Below are 23,507 nucleotides of genomic sequence, written 5' to 3'. Positions count from 1 at the left end.
CTCAATTCCACTATGATACTAGCTTCTTTTCCTGTTTATTTCATCTCACATAAGCAGTGGAATAGCACTTGGGTTTCTGAGACACTGTGGTTTAACATTATTGGTTGCCTTGGAGTGATGTCACAATGGAGTCTAGAGTTCCGAGTGTTACTGTGTGATGTCACAATGGAATATAGAATTCACTGTTTTCAGGGGTGATGTCACAATGGAGTTCAAAGTTCCAATTTGTGATGTCACAATGAACTTTAGAATTGAGAGTTTTATTGTGTGATGTTACAGTCAGTGAGTGGTGGTTGGCACTGCTAATGACCTGAAAAAAGGCATGCCACCTCTACCACAATGTTCCCTTCCCATTTATGTTGTATGTACTCCAAAAATGACATTCCAAAACAGGGGATCCACAATTGACCATTCAGATTCAATGTGATGTAGGTTTTATTGTATGTATTAGTGAAATTGTTACATGCTCTGTGCCCAGGCTTGCTGTTTATGGGTAGATATGGTGTCTATAACACATATAGAGGAACTGTAGGACTGGGCTCTCCTTCAGAGGAATGGACACAGAGTTTAGAGATGACTGTGTGTCTCCTTCACCATGCATTCTTTATGGATGGAGGGCAGACCAGATATATAACGCTGCTATCATGAAAATCTACCGATCTTGAGCCCCAGAGATAAATGAACTGACAATGAAGTAACTCAAGCAACTGTCAACATGAAGGAAAACAACTTGATAAAAGATTGATTTACACACATGAATTTGGTAAGAAAATCACAAACTGCGAGGTAGGACTGAGTATTTATTCTGTTCCACAGGGAAGAGTTCATACCTGAATTTTAAGAGTATAGCACATATTAGAATGAATAGAACTGACACAAGCCCCTTAGTACAGGGTATTGAATGGGGTCATCTATTCTAGGATTTTCTAAGTCTATGGTGGGTGTGGCCTTACACACTTCTTCACACAGAAACCCTAGACCTGACTGCTGGTTCACATAGGTCACTTGTAGAATTGGGTCTTACTGGTTCCGTTACAGCACTGGTCTGGATGGCATTCTAGCCACTGGTTGGTTGTGATGCTCCTAGTCTGTGTACTGGGAACGGTGATGTTAGGAAAGCATTGTTCGACTACTTAGAAATGTTGTATTTATTTGAAAAGTAATAATATTCTGTTTTTTGTTATGTGTTCTCTTGTGAAACGGGCTTCCATTTATGACAATCGCGTCTATCAACGGGTTATTGTGACAGGCGAAGAGATGTTATATATTTCCTGCTTGTATTATGTTACTGTAAATACTACTGTATATGAAGAAACAGGCGTTTGTCTGCTATTTTGTGTGTAATTGGAGTAAGCGAGGATGCCTATTATGGAACACATGTATAAAGTAGCCTCTGTGAGAATACTTACCGGAGATAAAAATGTATATCTCTTTAGACTAAGACGTTTTACTAGGAAGACATTGAAATGGCAATAAAAACATTGCTTGGATTTGACCTCAAAGAACATTTCTCTCTGATTATTTTTTTCCCCCAGCTGAAGTAGCCTTCTGTAGCATTTAGTAACACTGACCGTGAATTGTCATTTGACGAATGATCAAAGTCAGAGCACTGTGGTAGCGTAGCTAGCTGTTAGCTAGATGCTAGCTGGCTGTTAGCTAACTGTCTGGGCAGATTAGCATGCCTCCTTCCCCTCTTTTCCTTTCCTAATTTTCTTTCCTCTCTTCCTCCCTTCTTGCCTCTTCTCCGGTCCTTTCTTTACCCACTCCCCAAGCTTCTATTCTCCCCTCACACCACCACTTCTTCCCTTCTCTCTACCCCCTTCTTCCCTCTCGCCGGTCAAGTAATGTTTAAATTCTTTGACCGCTGATCTGAACAGTCCTATGAGCTTTTTTTAATGTCCAGCTCCTGGCGGGATGGTTGTCCAGCTCCTGGCGGGATGGTTGTCCAGCTCCTGGCGGGATGGTTGTCCAGCTCCTGGCGGGATGGTTGTCCAGCTCCTGGCGAGATGGTTGTCCAGCTCCTGGCGAGATGGTTGTCCAGCTCCTGGCGGGATGGTTGTCCAGCTCCTGGCGGGACGGCAGAGCTTAACTGGCAGCCAGGATCTGTTGTGTGGTTGTTAGCTCAGCCCCAGTGTTGTGATTAGACCTGGGACCTAGACCAGGAGGTATAAAGATTCCTGGTGCTGTATTCTCAGACCAGAGACCGCTTTTCCACTGTGGGTGGTTGATTCACCGGTGGCTGGTAGAGGTGATGACTGAGGAGACACGAGGGTGCCATACTAGCCTGTCTGCCAACTACTACGTGGCCATTGTCACACCAATGACTATATATACTGAACAAAAATATAAACGCAACATGCAACAGTTTCAAAGATTTTACAGAGTTACAGTTCATATGAGGAAATCACTCAATTGAAACATTAGGCCCTAATCTATGGATTTCACATAACTGGGAATACAGATATGCATCTGTTGATCACAGATGCCCCAAAAAATGGGCCTCACAATCTCGTCACAGTGTTTATGTGCATTCAAATTGCCATCGATAAAATTCAATTGTGTTCGTTGTCCGTAGCTTATGGCTGTCCATACCATAACTCCACTGCCACCATGGGGTACTCTGTTCACGACGTTGACATCAGCAAACCGCTCACCCACACGACGCCATACACATGATCTGCGGTTGTGAGGCCGGTTGGACGTACTGCCAAATTCTCTAAAACAACGTTGGAGGTGGCTTATGGAAGAGAAATGAACATTAAATTCTCTGGCAATAGGTGGACATTCCTGCAGTCACCCTGCCAAATGCACACTCCTTCAACTTAAGACATCTGTGGAATTGTTGTGTGACACAAATGCACATTTTAGATTTCCCTTTAATTTTCCCCAGCACAAGGTGCCCCTGTGTAATGATCATGTTGTTTAATCAGCTTCTTGATATGGTACACCTGTCAGGTGGCTGTATTATCTTGGCAAAGGAGAAATGCTCACTAACAGGGATGTAAACAAATGTGTGCATATGAAATGTATTGGATATTTAATTTCAGCTCATTAAACATGGGACCAACACTTTAGGTGTTACGTTTATATTTTTGTTCAGTGCAGGAATTGGCAAGACGGCACACACAGATCTGGGAACAGGCTAGTGCCATACTGCTAGCCTGAGAGCCAGACCCCCACTATGGAATAGAATAGAACTCCAAGAAGGATGTTTTTTGTGCATGAAATTAGAATGGGTACAATGATTCTTTAGATAGACCCATAAGCACACACTGAACAGTCTGACAGAGACTAGGGGTCTGGCCTCCGGGTTCACACTGATCTCACTCTGTTTTTCTCTCTGCTAGTCTTCCACAAGAAGCCGGTCAGAGTTCTAAATGTTATATTATTTATTACTTGAGGTTAGGGTTTGGAGTGCTTGTGTCCCACAACGACTTTCATGTGTAATGACTGATCAGCAATACGTTCTGTGGTAAGCAATGTGTACTTACTGTTTTATAATAATGAATCTGTATGGAGTTCTGAAGAAGTCGATATTGGGTTAATAAACCTGAGATATATTTCTCTATGTAAACTCCTGTGTCTCGTGTGCTCTTTTTTTACACAGTCTGTGTTCACTGTTTTTCCCACCTAGAGTTTAAGTTTAAATAAATTCCCACAATGGTAATGTCAACAGTAGGCCACACCGATGGCAAACAATAGTGACTGTTAGATTTACTTTTTGCCAATGCCATGTAATAAAAGGTAAACAAACAGTATCTTTCTTTGTGGTGCGTATAACTTCCCAACAGCATGTAGTTCAGTTTGTCAAAGACAGTTTTTCTTCAGAAAGTTTAAGTCTGCAGGTTGCTACATGAAGATAGGAATTTAACTCTTCCACTGCACGTTTATGCTGTGTTTCATTGGGGTTATACATAACTACAGTGTTTGGCTCTGTGACAGACCCTTAGTCATCGTGTTTTAACTTGCCCAGTCAGTGTGGTGCTGGGTGGGACTGTTTAGGCTACTTTTGTGGTGATTGTATCCTCCAGGGGATGTCTTTGTCTCAGATGGAGCTGTCTCTCTGTACAGAGTATCATGCATTTGGTCCTAAACTCATCTGCGATCAGGGTTAGGAGTTGGAGGGTAAGCTGATTCTAAATCTGTGCCAAAAGGAAACTTCTACCTGGAGCTCTGTACTTGGACTCACAGGGATCCTGAAATAACATTATAGTTGAACGCTCCTTTGTAGGCCTATTGTTTTCACTGTGCAGAACAAAGCTGACGACAATATCCTCAAAAGGAGGACAGCAGAAATCTGGATTACTAAATAATGCTTTAACAACATGCAGTTACATCATCTTTAGGCTGCCTAAGTGGTCTCTATTATACCTCAAGGAATATTGATGAAGCCCCTTTAAGTTTTGGTCAGTGCTATCTGGGATCCTTGGGACATCCGTACCCTAAACCTTACCTAACCATTTTAAATGTAAATTTCAATGGGAGTGGGGGGGCGGGGTAGGGACGTCCAAAGGATCCCGGATAGCAAGGACCTTTTACATTTGGCTGGAAGCTGACTTGTTAAGACTCCCAAACAAATATGGGCGTGGTACAATCCACTTTTTTGATTGTGTGTCATCAGCCATAGAGACTCATTGGTCGATTTTCGAGAAGGCGTTAAAAAAAAAAAGAGGAATTTATGTCCATTGCGGCTCCAAACGAGAGCAGTGGACGACACGAAGCTCATGCACTTTCTCCCCAAAATGGCGTCGAAAGGGAACCAGTTTCTTTCTGAGCGCTGTGTGGCTCGCAGAGCATCTGTGGGCGGGCAGCTGCGACACGGGCAGGCAGTCACATGATTCGCGCAAAGCCCAGCTGCCCAATTCCAATATGGTGGCCAGCTTGGCAGACCTACGGTTCTTGTTGATGATATTATTGCTCTGCTGGAGGATCAGGGACGGCGCCTGCACCCAGCAAGCCCCGTGGGTTCTGGGGCTGCGACTGGAGGACCCAGAAGGCCAGGTGTATATGAAGGGGCGGATCATCTCTGCGCCGCAAGGGGCCAGTTTCAAGCTTCGGCTGTTTGGTTTGGATCTAAATGGGACCTGGCCGTGGGTGGCGTTCGCTGGAACAAGACAGGAGGAGACCGGGGTGGTGGAATATGCAGCTGACCCGTGCGAGCAGGAGACCCGCCGTGACTCCGCCGCCTTCCAGGTCACCGGGGAGTTCACAGCGGACGAGGAGTACAGCGGGTTGATAACGGTACAGACGCGGGACAAGAGCAGCATCTCTCCCGCTGCATCCTCCACGGGAGGAGGGGATGATGCCAACCCTACCTACCACCACCACCTGTGCGTGTTGAAGAACGGAAGCTGGGTGTCGGTGGGACCGGACAGGTTGCAGATCAACAACGACGCAGGTCTCCCGGCAGACTACATCCCTCGGTGGGGTATGGCGGTGCTGATCGTGCTGCTGACCCTGGTGTGCGGGGTGCTGAGGAGCGTGAACCTCAGCCTGTTGTGGCTGGACCCCCTGGAGCTCTACGTTTTCCACAGCTGCGGCTCCGAGGAGGACAAACGGGCCGCCAAGCGCCTCGAGCCAATCCGGAGACGAGGCAACTGCCTGGTGGGTCACTGCTACTACTACTACTACTACAACAACTACAACTACACAAGGATTAGACCTGGGGTCCGAGACGTGATGCCCATGGGGGATACAGGGGCACATACCCCTTCAGATTTGTCCTGTTTATATAAAAAATATATATAATAATAGTTTTTTTTCTTCTCTGTAATACTTCTAGCCATTTAGCAGTTGTAGTTGGCGTTAGCTAGCCCACATAGGTTTCAGATCTCAACCTCATAACTACCTACCAAGTAGCAATTTTATGCTATCATTCAAATTAGAGTAACTAGCTTGTCTATTTTAGCTGGCATGTCTGCTGGCAAGGTTGGTAGACTGAATAAATGTGCTGAATAAAACTCACATTCCTTTCAATCTTTTACCCAGATTTGAGCATATTTCGTTTCTTTAAAAAAGGGACAACTCGAGGTATGCTTAGATATGCAGAAAAAACGTCTTCTTTTTTCATTGAATTAAGAATAATGATTATGGCTCTAGATTGCAGGACAAAGATGTTTCAGATGTTTGAAAAAATGCAGAGCCTCACATACTTTCACCCTCAGATTTTTAGGGTGCATGCCTGGGGTGCCCATGCCCATGCCTGGGGTCCCAATTTATACCCCTCCTGGGTGCTATGCTATTAGGTGTGCAGGCTTTTGTTCCATCCCAGCACTAACACACTTGTTTCAAATAATCAGCTCGTGTCTGGACCTTAATTTGTTGAAATAGGTGTGTTATCAGGGTTAGGTAGGTTACTTTTTAAATATAATCCATTACTGGTTACCTGTCCAAAATTGTAATCAGTAATGTAACTTTTGTATTACCCAAACTCAGTAATGTAATCTGATTACTTTGTAACTTTGGATTACATTTCCTTTAAGAGGCGTTAGAAGAAGACAAAAGGGATCCATCAAACGCATTTGATGTGTCATCATAGTAGTCTCTGACTTGGGGTTAGACTCGCTCAGATGGCACAAACTTAAACGTGCAGCTTTTTTCAATGCTGAATTTAATGTCATTGTGAAAACATTAAGGTATCATGATGTATTTTTTTCACAAACATCCTTTCTGAATTTAAAAGTAATCCAAGAAGTAATCATCTAGTTTTTCAAAAGTATCTCATCTGATTCCAATATTTTAGCTGGAAACGCAACTGATTATATTTTTTATGTAATCAGTTACTCCCCAACCCTGTGTTAGTGCTAGGTTGGAATAAAAGCCTGCACATCCAAGACTAGAGACCCCTGGCCTACCGTCTTAAATCAAATCAAATAATATTCAGATGTATGACATCACTCTGAAATCCACACTAACTTCACACCATCCCCACTCTCGGTTCTAGGTGTGTTCTCTGCTGTTCCTGTGCGCTCTGGGCCACTCGGTTCTCGGTGTGCTACTCTACAGGGTCCTGGGTTCCATAGCGCCCGCCGTCTTCGCCAGCGGGTTCCTCATCTTCCTGGTGTCAGAGCTTGTTCCCCACATAGTGTGTTCCGGCTACGGCTTCCAGCTAGCCCCAGGCTTCACCTGGCTGGCACAGGTCTGTATGGAACCTAACAGAAGGCAAGGGTCATGTTCATTAGGCACCAACCGAGAGAAAACAGACTCAAATAGGGAGGGAATACCTGGACCGGTGACTCCTAGCAACCTCATATACATTTTTTTCTTAACAAGAAGGTAGAATTGAACAGGTTACATCTTCCTCTGCCAGGTGTGTATGGTGCTGACGTGCCCACTGTCGTGCCCGCTGGGCCTGGTGCTGGACCTGGTGTTGAGACGTGACATCAGCACCTGCGGTGTGAGGGAGAGAGCCATGGAGATGATCCGCACCAACGTCAATGATCCCTACAGGTACCTGACACACACATCGGTATGACCATGTGTGTTATGTCCATGGTTGCCATACACTGCTCTATCACTGATCAATAGGACAACTGTGTCTATGGTGATTCCCATACTGCAATAAACAAAATCTATATCTAGTCCCTATACCCCACAAGGTCATGAGGAACAACAGGGGCAAGCTTTTGTTCCGGCCCAACATTAACACACCTGATCGGGTTTGCGAGTACTGGGCTGAAAAGCTTGCAGGACTGGAGGTGACTGCCCTCTGTCTAGGGTTTAAAGGCTATGGTTTGATGTGGGATTGTAAAGTTCTTTGACACCGAGTAAATGGTACATGCTATAATCCATCATGATCGTTTGTCATCATTGTGATTTGCAGTGAGTTTGTGAAGGAGGAGTTTAGTCGTGGTGCGCTACGCAGGAAGACCGTGGAGGACATCCTTACTCCACTGAACGACTGTTTCATGCTGCCGTCCACCGCTGTGCTGGACTTCTCCACCATGTCAGAGATCATGCAGAGTGGATACACACGAGTCCCCATCTATGAAGAGGAGAAGTGGGTGGACGGGCTTACAAAAACACACACACACACACACAAAGGGACATACACTTAAAGAAACATACACACACATCCTGTCTACAAAGAAGACAGGTGGGTCATTCAAGCACACACACACTAACAGGTATCTAATGTAATTTACCCAGGTCCAACATCGTGGAGATCTTGTTCGTGAAGGACCTGGCTCTGGTCGATCCTGACGACTGTACTCCCATGACGACCATCACCAAGTTCTACAATCACCCACTACACTTTGTCTTCAACGACACTAAACTGGACGCCATGCTGGAGGAGTTCAAGAAAGGTGTGTGTTAATACGTGTGTGTATGTGGTGATCGTTTTAGAAAGATAGCCACAATATCAAGTCAATTTCTTTACCGTCACTCCTGCCCTCCTTGTGGACTAATGTGAAAAAGTTGTGGTCGGCTTGCGATATGACCACTAAGGTACCCAGCTCTCCTCAACTTTGACCTTTACCCCGTTTCACCCCCCCTCTTTCCAGGAAACTCTGCCCTGGCCATTGTTCAGAAGGTGAACAACGAGGGGGAGGGGGATCCCTTCTACGAGGTGCTGGGATTGGTCACATTGGAGGATGTCATCGAAGAGATCATCAAATCAGAGATCCTGGATGAGTCAGACGGCTACAGTAAGAGAGAGAGCGCGATTTTGTGTTTGTGTGTGAGCGTGCGCGTGTGTGTATATACTAACGTTCAAAAGTTTGGGGTCACTTAGAAATGTCCTTGTTTTTGAAAGAAAAGCAACAAAAAAAATCCATTAATATAACATCAAATTGATCAGAAATAGTGTAGACAATATTAATGTTGTAAAGGACTATTGTAGCTGGAAACGGCTGATTTTAATGGAATATCTACATTTATCAGCAACCATCACTCCTGTGTTCCAATGGCACGTTGTGTTAGCTAATCCAAGTTTATCATTTTAAAAGGCTAATTGATCATTAGAAAACCATTTTGCAATTATGTTAGCACAGCTGAAAACTGTTGTCCTGATTAAACAAGCAATAAAACTGGCCTTTAGACTAGTTGAGTATCTGGAGCATCATCATTTGTGGGTTTGATTACAGGCTCAAAATGGCCAGAAACAAAGAACTTTCTTCTGAAACTCGTCAGTCTATTCTTGTTCTGAGAAATGAAGGCTATTCCATGCGAGAAGTTGCCAAGAAACTGAAGATCTCGTACAACGCTGTGTACTACTCCTTTCACAGAACAGCGCAAACTGTCTCTAACCAGAATAGAAAGGAGTGGGAGGCCCCGGTGCACAACTGAGCAAGAGAACAAGTACATCAGAGTGTCTAGTTTGAGAAACAGACGCCTCACAAGTCCTCAACTGGCAGCTTCATTAAATAGTACCCGCAAAACACCAGTCTCAATGTCAACAGTGAAGAGGTGACTCCGGGATTCTGACCCTCTAGGGCAAAGAAAAAGCCATATCTCAGACTGGCCAATAAAAAGATAAGATTTAGATGGGCAAAAGAACACAGACACTGGACAGAGGAACTCTGCCTAGAAGGCCAGCATCCCGGAGTCGCCTCTTCACTGTTGACGTTGAGACTGGTGTTTTGCGGGTACTATTTAATGAAGCTGCCAGTTGAGGACTTGTGAGGCGTCTGTTTCTCAAACTAGACACTCTGATGTACTTGTCCTCTTGCTCAGTTGTGCACCGGGGCCTACACAGCGTTGTAAGTGACCCCAAACCTTTGAACGGTAGTGTGTGTGTGCAATGTCTACACTAAATGTTTGGGAAAGAGGATACAATGTGTATTTTGTAAGGAAATATTGATGGTTAAACATTACACTTCTCCTTCTCTCCGGCATTCTCTTTCCTAATCTCATCCTCTTTCATCCCTCTCCCTGTTCCCTCTCCCTGTCCCCTAACACCTCTCACTCCCCCTGTCCACTAACCCCTACTCCCTCCACCCTCTCTCTGTAGTGGACATGAAGGTGAAGCGTCCCCTGGCCCCTCTGGAGATTCCTCTGGAACCTCGCAGCGTCCACCAAGAGTTCTCTCTGTTCAAACTCCCAGAGGGAGAACCCAAGATCCGCACCTCACCTCAGCTACTGCTGGCCACACACCGCTTCCTCTCCAGAGGTGAGGGTGCGCACGCGTGTGCGTAACGCACGGAGACATACAATGATCTCGTGAGTTGTGTTGTTGCGGTACCTGTCTCATTCAGTCAGTGGTTTACCAGGACTAGAGGTCGACCGATTAATGGCCATGGCCGATTTAATTAGGGCCGATTTCAAGTTTTCATAACAATCGGTAATCAGCATTTTTGGGCGCCAATCGTGGCCGATTACATTGCATTCCATGAGGAAACTGCGTGGTAGGCTGACCACCTGTTACGCGGATGCAGCAAGGAGCCAAGGTAAGTTGCTAGCTAGCATTAAACTTATCTTATAAAAAACAATCAATCTTCACATAATCACGAATGTACCTAACCATAAACATCAATGCCTTTCTTAAAATCAATACACAGAAGTAAAAAAAAATGTACCAGCCTATTTAGTTAAAATAAATTGTGTCACTTCTCTTGCATTCATTGCACGCAGAGTCAGGGTATATGTAACAGTTTGTGCCGCCTGGCTCGTTGCGAACTAATTTGCCAGAATTTTACGTAATTATGACATAACATTAAAGGTTGTGCAATGTAACAGAAATATTTAGACTTAGGGTTGCCACTTGTTCGATAAAATACGGAATGGTTCCGTATTTCACTGAAAGAATAAAAATGTTGTTTTCGAGGTGATAGTTTCCGGATTTGACCATATTAATGACCTAAGGCTCGTATTTGTGTGTTTATTATAATTAAGTCTATGATTTGATAGAGCAGTCTGACTGAGTGGGGTAGGCAGCAGCAGGCTCGTAAGCATTCATTCAAACTTTACTGCGTTTGCCAGCAGCTCTTAGCAATGCTTGATTCACACGCTGTTTATGACTTCAAGCCTCTCAACTCCTGAGATTAGGCTGGCAATACTAAAGTACCTATTAGAACATCCAATAGTCAAAGGTATATGAAATACAAATGGTATAGAGAGAAATAGTCGACCCGTCATAATTCCTATAATAACTACAACCTAAAACTTCTTAACTGGGAATATTGAAGAACTGGGAATATTGAACCACCAGCTTTCATATGTTCTCATGTTCTGAGCAAGGAACTTAAACGTTAGCTTTTTTACATGGCACATATTGCACTTTTACTTCTCCAACACTGTGTTTTTGAATTATTTAAACCAAATTGAGCATGTTTCATTATTTATTTGAGACTAAATAGATTTTATTTATGTATTATATTAAGTTAAAATAAGTGTTCATTGTTCCTTCAGTATTGTTGTAATTGTCATTATTACAAATATATATATTAAAAAATCTGCCGATTTAATTGGTATCGGCTTTTTTTGGTCCTCCAATAATCGGTATTGGCGTTGAAAAATCATAATCGGTCGACCTCTAACCAGGACAATAACACTTTATCACCACTAGTAATGATTACATCACTAGTAATGGTTACATCACTGTAACAGAAGTTAATGGAAACACACTCGAAGTCTTCACAGTGGAAAATATGCAGGAATGGATGTTCGACCTGGATCGTTAATCTGTCTGCATTATAGGACTACACTCTGGATGTGGGTGGGTGTTATTTGACCTTTCTCTGTCCTCTTCAGCTTCTTGACATAGATTGACCTTTAGCCGCTGAGGTTTGGACTGAAAATAGAACAGAATGTATACTACGATAGAAGTGTAATTAATTACTAAGACTAAGACGTAAGGTTCGTTAGACAAACTAGTATGCTTTTGATCAGTGATGAAACCATAGGCCAGGGTTCGCCAACCCTGCTCCTGGATAGTTGCAGGCTTTTGCCCCAGCCCCACACAAATGTATTGGATAACTAAAGCTCCACAGACCTGTGTGTTAGACAGGACACTTGAACAAAGCAATGATAATCAGTGTGTGTTCTGAAAAGGTGCTGTGTGTGTGTGTGTGTGTGTGTGTGTGTGTGTGTGTGTGTGTGTGTGTGTGTGTGTGTGTGTGTGTGTGTGTGTGTGTGTGTGTGTGTGTGTGTGTGTGTGTGTGTGTGTGTGTCTCTCCTTGCAGAGGTAGAGCACTTCAGTCCAGCCCGTGTGTCAGAGAAGGTGTTGTTCCACCTGCTCCGTCACCCCAGTGTCAACCAGGAAGTTCACTTTGACCCCTCTAACCGCCTGAGCCCCGACCACTACCTCTACACACGCAACCACCCCGTAGACTACTTCATACTGCTACTACAGGTCAGTGTGCATGTATTTTGTGTGTGACTACTACCTCTATACACGCAACCACCCCGTAGACTACTTCATACTGCTACTACAGGTCAGTGTGCATGTATTTTGTGTGTGACTACTACCTCTATACACGCAACCACCCCGTAGACTACTTCATACTGCTACTACAGGTCAGTGTGTGTGTGTTGGCACATGCACATGTTTTACAGTACCTGACTATGTCCCTGTAGGGGCGTGTGGAGGTTGAAATCGGTAAAGAGGGCTTGAAGTTTGAAAATGGAGCGTTCACATACTACGGTGTGTCTGCACTCACAGCGCCAACCTCAGGTAAGACACAGAACTGCAGCACGCACATGCGTAGATACCTCACTAGTACCATTACCTGGGTCCGGCTCATTAGGGCTGTCAATGAAAGATGTTCTAAAATGTTTCACAACGTTTCGGTCTGTTTTCCTCTGCTTAGTGCCTATTGAATACAACCCTGTAGGTTATCAGTCCACATCGGCTAGCTAGAGCTTCTAGGACAGGAGTCAGCTAAATTGGCCCGCAAGTCATTTTTTTACAAAATAGTTTTTTGTAAAATTCAGCAAGAAATAAGTTTGTTCTCAGTGTTCCCACGAATAAAACAAGACTATATTTCCAAAAGTATGTGGACGGACTAGGCCCCTTTGTTCCAGTGAAGGGAAGTCTTAATGCTACAGCATACAATGACATTCTAGACGATTCTGTGCTTCCAACTTTGTGGAAACAGTTTGGGGAAGGCCCTTTCCTGTTTCAGCATAACAATGCCACCGTGCACAAAGCGAGGTCCATACAGAAATGGTTTATTGAGATCTGTGTGAAAGAACTTGACTGGCCTTGCCAGAGCCCTGACCTCAACTCCATCCAACACCTTTGGGATGAATTGGAACGCCGACTGCGAGCCTGGCCTACTCGCCCAACATCAGGGCACAACCTCACTAATGTTCTTGTGGTTGAATGGAAGCAAGTCCCCGCAGCAATGTTCCAACATCTAGTGGAAAACCTTCCCAGAAGAGTGGACGCTGTTATGGCAGCAAAGAGGGACCAACTCCATATTAATGCCCATGATTTTGGAATGAGATGTTCGATGAGCAGGTGTCCACATACTTTTGGTCATGTAGTGTATGTGATCATGTCTCAATGTTTAGGCTTAGTTGTGGTCAATTTGCAGTGTACAAATTATTCTAATTATGTTCCGGCCCCCCGACCGTCCGCTCCAACAAAAATGTTCCTGTGGCTGAATGTAGTTACCTGCCCCTGTTCTAGGAGGAGTTCCAGACTACTAGCCTCATTTACATTTACTCTGTTGTAATTATTTGATTACATAATGCAAAGTTAGTGTCATAATTATTTGATGCGGTATTTGAAGGCAGCACAGTTTGACAGGGAAGCACAACATGAGCTGACACTGGAGTTCTGTCTCTTGAGTTTCCTGTCAACTTCAGCGCAACACCATCGTGGCAGACATTTACTGGGGGTGGCACAACATTTTGCTGACTGTAAGCATTTGTGTGTGTGTGTGTTTGATTCACCTGTGTGTGTGTGTGTGTGTGTGTGTCCAGTGCACCAGTCTCCAGTTTCGACCCAGCATCGTCCTCCCAGGGATCCATTTGAGATGGGAGACGCCACCAGCCCGTCCAGCTACTGTCCTGACTACACCGTCCACGCCCTCACTGACCTGCAGCTCATACGGGTCAGTGTGTGTGTGTGTTTGTCTTTCTCTGTGTGTGTGTGTCAGACTAACAGTACCCTCCCTCTGCCAGGTGACTCGCATGCAGTACCTGAATGCTTTGATGGCGTCGCGTGTTGGCCAGAGCCCAGAATCTCCTGAGATCAAGATCCTGCCTAACAGTCAGACCAAGCTGCTCAACGAGAGGAACACTGTCACACAAGGTAGGAGTAGCACACAATGTACACACTGTATACACACACCCTTATACTAACACCATGGGCTAGAATGAAGAGAAACTGAAGATGAGAGTATAATAACAATTGTTACTTCTCTCCATAATGTATAACCTGTACTCCCTTTAGGTGAACTAAGACTTCTCTCCATAATGTATAACCTGTACTCCCTTTAGGTGAACTAAGACTTCTCTCCATAATGTATAACCTGTACTCCCTTTAGGTGAACTAAGACTTCTCTCTTTCTCTTTTTTCTCTTCCCTTTCTCCTGTTTCCTCCTTTCCCTGACTCCTCCTCTCCCGTCTTCTCCTCTCCCCTGTCGTCTCCTCTCCTCGGGCCACTCCAGAGTTCCCTGTAAACTTTTCCTTTTTTGACACCATTGAGAACTACTGTTAGTGTTTTCTGTGTGCATGAGGTAACAAAACACAGTCTCCTCAGTGGCATGACAACTACAACACACACACACACACTAAAAGGACACCAAGGCATTGAGAGAATAAAATTTTCAGTCAGTCACAAAGCACCTGAGAGTCATTTAGGGATTTATTCAGACTTGAGATCTGCAACTGAAGTCTTCTATTGACATCACTGTATGGTTTATGTAAAAGTTAAGCATGCAGATTTCAAGTCTGAATATGGCCTTTAGAAAGGTTAGTCTCTTTGCCAGATCCTTCACAGACACTGGGATAAAGCTTTGTGTGGAATGTACCCAGTTAGAGGGGTTCTTTTAGACTGTTTCTTCTCTAAATACTTAGTGCCATTTTATTTTAGTGCCCTTTATTTGTATCTTACAGATAGTGAGATGCAATCAGGTCAGGTTGAATGAGAGCGTGTGTGTGTGTGTGCGCGGTTTGGAAATAGAGGTGTGTATGTGCTTGAAAAGCTTATGTCTGTTTCCTTGTTCTATCTCGTCGCATCTTTCTGTCCTTTTCTGGCTGCCCCATCTCATCCCTCTCTACTGGGTACGTATGCTGCTTTTCTCCATCTCCTTCTGTGTGTACAGGACACCCACAGGAGGTAAAGACTGCATGTTTGTTGACAAAAAGAAACAAGCACCAAAATGTGTCCATTGCATTGAATGTCAATGTCAAAGAGCATATTGTGATGTCACAGGGTGGCATTGTGATGTAATAGTGGGCTGCATTGTAACCTCCTAATCGGTGGCATTATGTCATTGTGTGATGTCATCTCCCCACTCACGGCCTCCCCCTCTCTCTCATTGGCTGGGTTCCACAGGTGGCAGTAAATCCCAGGAAAGTTCAACGGAAGAGGAGGCTCATGGGTAATGAAGTTCTCTCTGTCAGAACTATGTGTGTTACTCAGACAACCAACAAGGAGGCTTTTTTTTAATATATATATATTTTTATCAGTGAATCTCTTATCTCTGGAATGCAGTGATTGGACCTGGCTGAGTGAGCGTCTGTGTGTGTGGTGTGTGTGCATGTGTGTGGCTACTGCACTATCCTCAGCCGTTTTCCTCATTCATTATACGTTTCACACCAATCGTGTGTGTGTGCGTCTCTCCTCCCTGTTGTAATTCAGCCTCCTTTGCCTAAAAGTTACATTGCGTGTTCCTTCATTATTAGCCTATCTGTGTGCCAAAGCAACTCACGTCAACCCCCTGTGTGTGTGCAATTGTGCGTGCGTGTTGTCACAACCCGTCCATCCAAGCATTAGACACAGGTTGGTCAAAAAAAGCCACTTCACAGAAATGTTTACACCGCTTTTGGTGATTTGCTTTAGTTGTTTGATTATACGTCCATATTTTATTTGATACACTCCCACATATTTGTCTATCTAGACCTAATGGAAGGCCTGTATACAGTATATCAGGAAACCTACGGGATGATTGGAACTGTTTTCTCTAGTTAAAGGGCTAGATCACCCAACATTAAAGAAACAAATATGTATTTGAAAATGTTCGTACTATCCCTTTAAGAGAGCTGATGTAACACTCCTGTCCATTCCATTGCATAGTCAATGTTTAGCTTCAGGTCTGAGCTGTGATGGGAGCGGTGTGTGTGTGTGACCTCTCTTACGGCCGCCAACTCTGACCCAGTCTGCTTTCATCCATTCCTTTTGTTTGGCCAAGTTGCCATAGAGACAATCACAATACCCTTTATTCACTCAGTATATTTACCCAGACACCATACAGAATAGATAAAACAGACACAAGTCCACATAGACACCATACAGAATAGACAATATGTTTGTGTTTGTCACATCTAAAGCACCTTGTTGATTTTCTCATCCTTGATAGCCGAGTAGGTTGAGTTCCATTAACATTCCACACACACACAGAAGTGATATGTGCTCTTGTGTGGCTGGCCTGGTGTGTGTGTGTGCATGACTGACCGTGTGCGTGACTCTAGTATTCGGTCTTACAGACTCTTTCAGGAAACTCAATTTCCCATGTTGCAGTGTAACTACCCATGTGTGCAGGGAATACATATGTTACCCACTGTCCTGTGGAGACAGGAAACGCCTAGATAAAGGCCTGGTCCAGAATCAACCCCTTGGTCCTAACCCCTACCACCTTCCCCTGGCCCCTAGTTGTCTACCCTTTGCTCCTAGCCCTTAGTCTAAACAGATCTGATGAAAAGGTGATGGCAGCACCTATCTGGTTGTGGGGATAGGAGTCTTTGGAGTAGGGAATGAGGCTGGAGTCTTTGGAGTGGGGAATGAGAATAGGAGTCTTTGGAGTGGGGAATGAGAATAGGAGTCTTTGGAGTGGGGAATGAGGATAGGAGTCTTTGGAGTGGGGAATGAGGATAGGAGTCTTTGGAGTGGGGAATGAGGATAGGAGTCTTTGGAGTGGGGAATGAGGATAGGAGTCTTTGGAGTAGGGAATGAGGATAGGAGTCTTTGGAGTGGGGAATGAGGATAGGAGTCTTTGGAGTAGGGAATGAGGATAGGAGTCTTTGGAGTGGGGAATGAGGATAGGAGTCTTTGTAGTAGGGAATGAGGATAGGAGTCTTTGGAGTGGGGAATGAGGATAGGAGTCTTTGTAGTGGGGAATGGGGATAGGAGTCTTTGGCGTGGGGATTGGGGATAGGAGTTTTTGGCGTGGACCAGAGACTCTACGAGGGTCATATTCATTAGTGCACACTGTAGCAAAATGTTTTGAAACAGAAAACAAAAATAAACATTTCTTATTGGACAAGTTTAGGTAGTCCCTCCCTGTTTCAGTACGTTTTCTTCCGTTTGGTGCCTAATGAACACGACCCATGTTTCCCAGCAACCATGATAGGGGTTGGCTATTTTGGCGGCCATCTTGGTTGCCTCAGTCGTTCTCCACCCCATAAAGTGTTTTTTTTTTAGTTGATCTAATTACAGACATATGCTAATTAATGACATATGCTAAGACAAGGGATTAACTATGTGATTCAAAGTAAATATTTTCCATCTGTTTTAACAATATTGTACTGTTGGTTATGTTTCAAGTCCATTTATATTGTATTAAAAGACAATGTATATTGTAAAAAAGGTCATCATTACTTATGCTACTTATATTGTTTGGGAGAAATGTTGGGTTTTTTGATGGGGTAGAAAACTGTATATTAATATATATGCTTATCTAGAGAGAATATGAATCAAGGATGCAGATTTAAGCTCGTAGTTTTCAGGTACAAATGTAGAATAATGTTACCATGATGATGATGATGAGAACCGGACCAGCGCTAGTTTCTCTCCAGGAATTTTTTGTATAGATTTTTTTCCCAATTCTCTGGAAGCTGAGAGTTGTGTGTGCAGAGAACATTGCATTGAACTATTTCAATATCTGCTGTTTCATAGTAAATAAACCCAGTCCTTGTATACATCTGTCTTTTTTCTGTTTGTTTTTGTTTGTTTATCCTGATTTGTTACTTAGTTACAATGCAGCTTTACTCCCTCATTTCAGGATTAGATGGTTTTAGGGTCTGTTCACACTGCTCGTGACAAATACTTCGCCAGAAAGAAAGCGTTTGGTTTGGTTGCACTTGCACATTGCAACCTTCTCCAGACTACATCCAATGAAATGGCTCCTTTCTTCCATGTGAAATGGTCTTCTGCCATTATAGAAATGAATGGTAAATGTATTGTCATTTTGGAGTCACTTTTATTGTAAATAAGAATATCTACCTGAATGTGGATACTACCATGAATACGGATAACACTGAATAAATCATGAATAATGATGAGTGAGAAAGTTAGATGCACAAATATCATACCCCCCCCTCCCCCCCCAAAAGAATGCTACCCTCCTCTGTTATTGTAATGCGGAGAGGTTAGCATGTCTTGTTGGTATATTTGTGCATGTAACTTTCTCACTCATCAATATTCACAATTCATTCAGGATTATCCATAATCATAAAAGAATCCATATTCATGTAGAAGTGTTTAAAAACGTATTCTATTATTTACAATAAAAGTGACACAATACACTTTTTACCATTTAATTTCTATTGGGCACAAAATAGTCTGGAACACAACCAAAACAAACAGCAAATACATCCAAAAAATGTGTTGTCTCAAGTTTGATGTAGTCATTGCGTGCTATGAATATGGGACCAAATACTCAACATTTTATTACTTTAATACCACAGGAGGTTGTGGCACCTTAATTGGGGAGGATGGGCCCGTGGTAATGGCTGGAGCGGAATCAGTGGAATGGTATCAAATACATCAAAAACGGCCTGCAGTGATGTTCTTGTCCCATCTCGCACTAGCAACTCCTGTGGCGGGCCGGGCGCAGGGCACGCTGACACAGTAGCCAGGTGTATGGTGTTTCCTCTGACACATTGGTGTGGCTGGCTTCCGCGTTAAGTGGGCATTGTGTCAAGAAGCAGTGCGGCTAGGTTGGGTTGTGTTTCGGAGGACGCATGGCTCTCGACCTTCGCCTCTCCTGAGTCCGTACGGGAGTTGCAGCGATGAGACAAGACTGTAACTACCAATTGGATACCACGAAATTGTGGAGTCAAAGTATAAAAAAAGATGGTTTCCAAGCGTTTGATGCCATTCTATTCGTGCCGTTCCGGACATTATTATGAGCCGTCCTCCCCTCAGCAGCCTCCTGTGGTATGCGTGTTGTATACCCCTGAAAATTGTCAGTACTTTAAACTACTATAATGTCACCTGCCTCTCTGTTTTTTAATGCGCCTTTGAATGCTGTACCATACACATTTACGTTGACAGAAAACATCAGGGTGCGAATTACAGGGGGGCTGAGCCCCCTCGAATGAGACATGAGATCCACTAAATGCAACAAAAGTAACACTTTGGGGGAGCTCTAATTGAACCATTCTGAACCATTGAACCATTCTTTCAAATGTAATTGTGTACTGCTATCACATATATACAGTACAAAATCCATGTGTACGTGTGTGTATAGTGCATACGCTATCGTGTGTGTGTGTGTGTATGCATGTGTCTGTGCCTATGTTTGTGTTGCTTCACAGTCCCCGCTGTTCCATAAGGTGTTTTTTTATCTGTTTTTTAAATCTCATTTTAGTGCTTGCATGAGTTACTTGATGTGGAATAGAGTTCCATGTAGTCATGGCTCTATTCAGTACTGTGAGCCTTCTATAGTCTGTTCTAGACTTGGGGACTGTGAAGAGAACTCTTATGGCATGTCTTGTGGGGTATGCATGGGTGTCTGAGCCAGTAGTTCAAACAGACAGCTCAGTGCATTCAACATGTCAATACCTGTCATAAATACAAGCAGTGGTGAAGTCAATCTCTCCTCCACTTTGAGCCAGGAGAGAATGGCATGCATATTATTAATATTAGCTCTCTGTGTACATCCAAGGGCCAGCCGTGCTGCCCTGTTCTGAACCAATTGCAATTTTCTTAAGTCTTGTTTTGTGGCACCTGATCACACGACTGAACAGTAGTCCAGGTGCTACAAAACTAGGGCCTGTAGGACCTGCCTTGTTGACAGTGCTGTGAAGAAGGTAGAAACTAGGGCCTGTAGGACCTGCCTTGTTGACAGTGCTGTGAAGAAGGTAGAAACTAGGGCCTGTAGGACCTGCCTTGTTGACAGTGCTGTGAAGAAGGTAGAAACTAGGGCCTGTAGGACCTGCCTTGTTGACAGTGCTGTTAAGACGGTAGAAACTAGGGCCTGTAGGACCTGCCTTGTTGACAGTGCTGTGAAGAAGGTAGAAACTAGTGCCTGTAGGACCTGCCTTGTTGACAGTGCTGATAAGAAGGTAGAAACTAGGGCCTGTAGGACCTGCCTTGTTGACAGTGCTGTGAAGAAGGTAGAAACTAGGGCCTGTAGGACCTGCCTTGTTGACAGTGCTGTGAAGAAGGTAGAAACTAGTGCCTGTAGGACCTGCCTTGTTGACAGTGCTGTGAAGAAGGTAGAAACTAGGGCCTGTAGGACCTGCCTTGTTGACAGTGCTGTTAAGACGGTAGAAACTAGGGCCTGTAGGACCTGCCTTGTTGACAGTGCTGTGAAGAAGGTAGAAACTAGTGCCTGTAGGACCTGCCTTGTTGACAGTGCTGATAAGAAGGTAGAAACTAGGGCCTGTAGGACCTGCCTTGTTGACAGTGCTGTGAAGAAGGTAGAAACTAGGGCCTGTAGGACCTGCCTTGTTGACAGTGATGTGAAGAAGGTAGAAACTAGGGCCTGTAGGACCTGCCTTGTTGACAGTGCTGATAAGAAGGTAGAAACTAGGGCCTGTAGGACCTGCCTTGTTGACAGTGCTGTGAAGAAGGTAGAAACTAGGGCCTGTAGGACCTGCCTTGTTGACAGTGCTGATAAGAAGGTAGAAACTAGGGCCTGTAGGACCTGCCTTGTTGACAGTGCTGATAAGAAGGTAGAAACTAGGGCCTGTAGGACCTGCCTTGTTGACAGTGCTGATAAGAAGGTAGAAACTAGGGCACAAAACCCAACAGAAAACAGGCTACCTAAATATGGTTCCCAATCAGGGACAACGATTGACAGCTGCCTCTGATTGAGAACCATATCAGGCCAAACACAGAAAACCAACACAGAAATAGAAAACATAGATTACCCACCCAACTCACGCCCTGACCACACTAAAACAAAGAAAATACAAAAGAACTTGACAGTACCCCCCCCTCCCCAAGGTGTGGACTCCGGCCGCAAAATCTGAACCTATAGGGGAGGGTCTGGGTGGGCATCTGTCCGCGGTGGCGGCTCTGGCGCTGGACGTGGACCCCACTCCACCATTGTCTTTGTCCGCTTTATTAGCGTCCTTTGAGCGGCGACCCTCGCCGCCGACCTTGGCCTGGGAACCCTAATAAATGGGCCTACAGGACTGAGGGACGCCTCTGGACTGAAAAAACTCCTCCGGACTGAGGGGCAGCTCCGGACTGAGGGGCAGCTCTGACGGCTCCTGACTGGCGGACGGCTCTGGCGGCTCCTGACTGGCGGACGGCTTTGGCGGCTCCTGACTGGCGGACGGCTCTGGCGGCTCCTGACTGGCGGACGGCTCTGGCGGCTCCTGACTGGCGGGCGGCTCTGGCGGCCGGCTCAGGACAGACGGGCGGCTCTGGCGGCTCTGGACAGACGGGCGGCTCAGGCGGCTCTGGACAGACGGGCGGCGCTGGACAGACGGGCGGCTCAGGCGGCGCTGGACAGACGGGCGGCGCTGGACAGACGGGCGGCTCAGGCGGCGCTGGACAGACGGGCGGATCAGGCGGCGCTGGACAGACGGGCAACTCATGCGGCGCTGGACAGACGGGCAGCTCAGGCGGCGCTGGACAGACGGGCAGCTCAGGCGGCGCTGGACAGACGGGCAGCTCAGGCGGCGCTGGACAGACGGGCAGCTCAAGCGGCGCTGGACAGACGGGCAGCTCAGGCGGCGCTGGACAGATGGCCTGCTGAGGCGCACAATAGGCCTGGTGCGTGGTGGCGGAACTGGTGGTACCGGACTGGGGACACGCACCACTGGGCGAGTGCGGGGAGCAGGAACAGAGCATACTGGACTCTGGAGACGCACAGGAAGCCTGGTGCGTGGTGTTGGCACTGGTGGTACTGGGCTGGTGCGAGGGGCTGCCACAGGCGGACTGGTGCGTGGAGAAGGCACCGGATAGACCGGACCGTGGAGGCGCACTACAGGTCTCGAGCACCGAGCCTGCCCAACCCTACCTGGCTGAATGCTCCCCGTAGCCAGGCCAGTGCGGCGAGGTGGAATAGCCCGCACTGGGCTGTGCTGGCGAACCGACAGAGATTACCCACCCAACTCACGCCCTGACTACACTAAAACAAAGAAAATACAAAAGAACTATGGTCAGAACGTGACAGTAAAAGTCTAAAAGTATTAGGTTTTAAATATACTTAAGTATCAAAAGTCAATGTAATTGCTAAAATGTACTTAAGTATCAAGAGTAAAAGTAAAAGCATAAACCATTTCAATTTCCTTATATTAAGCAAACCAGACGGCACAATTTTCTTTTTTTATTGACAGATAGCCAGGGGCACACTCCAACACTCAGACATAATTTACAAACTAAGCATTTGTGTTTAGTGAGTCCACCAGATCGGAGGCAGTAGGGATGACCAAGGATGTTCTCTTGATAAATGTGGACCATTTTCCTGTCAAAATGTAACATGTACTTTTGGGTGTCAGGGAAAATGTATGGAGCATTTTTTTCTTTAGGAATGTAGTGTAGTAAAACTAAAAGTTGGCAAAAATATAAATAGTAAAGTACAGATACCCCAAAAAACTACTTAAGTAGTACTTTAAAGTGTTTTTACTTAAGTACTTTACACCACTGCATGATTTAAACCAGTGACTGTTGGTTCCAGTTCTTTCACTAACATTCATCTTTCCACCTGTCTACTAGTCTGGTTTACACCTAACTCTCCTCCTGACTTCAGAGTCTGGATTGGCTCTTTGATGTTGTCGGCATAATGCGTCAATAATGAAGGGGGCTGTGCTTTCTCACTCAAACACCAACATGCACAGCCACACACAGCCCCCGACTGCCACCCCCTTCAACTACAACGGTTGGATTTTGAAATCCAAACAAGAGAGGCCTCAACCCAGAGGAAAGAAAAACATTTGAAAGAATCAATCAAACCCTTTAATCAATTTCTGAGATAATATTGCATTATCAAACAGCCTCCTTTCCAAAACAATGTTTTACAGCTCTCCCTGAGTTGTGAGTTACGTGGGTCATGTCAGCCAGGCTGCCTGTCTGCCACAGGAGGCTGCTGAGGGGAGGACGGCTCATAATAATGTCTGGAATGGAGTGAATGGAATGGTATCAAACACAAGAAAACCATGTGTTAGATGTGTTTGATACCATTCCATCAGTGACTGTACGTACATATCCCAACCAG

The 23,507-nt window shown here is 45.0% G+C and overlaps 1 protein-coding gene across 2 annotated transcripts; it reads left to right on the top strand.

Annotated features, from left to right (window-relative positions):
• Positions 1–4,868: 4,868 nt before the first annotated feature.
• Positions 4,869–18,032, top strand: LOC120025817 (metal transporter CNNM3-like). Of its 2 annotated transcripts, none has more exons than XM_038970499.1 (12): positions 4,869–5,604; positions 6,944–7,138; positions 7,310–7,449; positions 7,823–7,999; positions 8,149–8,306; positions 8,505–8,648; positions 9,953–10,111; positions 12,123–12,292; positions 12,517–12,613; positions 13,870–14,000; positions 14,071–14,200; positions 15,456–18,032. In XM_038970499.1, exons 1-12 carry the CDS (start codon positions 4,870–4,872, stop codon positions 15,560–15,562), a joined length of 2,343 nt encoding a protein of 780 aa, XP_038826427.1. In that variant the 5' UTR covers position 4,869; the 3' UTR covers positions 15,563–18,032. The 2 variants fall into 2 exon arrangements, with proteins under 2 accessions (XP_038826427.1, XP_038826428.1); XM_038970500.1 differs by having other exon boundaries at positions 15,449–18,032.
• Positions 18,033–23,507: the final 5,475 nt, after the last annotated feature.

Source organism: Salvelinus namaycush, chromosome 31, assembly GCF_016432855.1.
Source record: "Salvelinus namaycush isolate Seneca chromosome 31, SaNama_1.0, whole genome shotgun sequence".
NCBI classification, from domain to species: domain Eukaryota; kingdom Metazoa; phylum Chordata; class Actinopteri; order Salmoniformes; family Salmonidae; genus Salvelinus; species Salvelinus namaycush.
This window is presented reverse-complemented; position numbering and strand designations above follow the sequence as displayed.

Excerpts from the sequence above, each read along its gene's own strand:
- LOC120025817 (XM_038970499.1), top strand. The coding sequence starts at position 4,870 with ATGGTGGCCAGCTTGGCAGACCTACGGTTCTTGTTGATGATATTATTG. Across the intron at positions 7,450-7,822 it reads AACGTCAATGATCCCTACAG|TGAGTTTGTGAAGGAGGAGT; the intron begins GTACCTGACACA and ends TGTGATTTGCAG. Across the intron at positions 12,614-13,869 it reads ACTCACAGCGCCAACCTCAG|TGCACCAGTCTCCAGTTTCG; the intron begins GTAAGACACAGA and ends GTGTGTGTCCAG.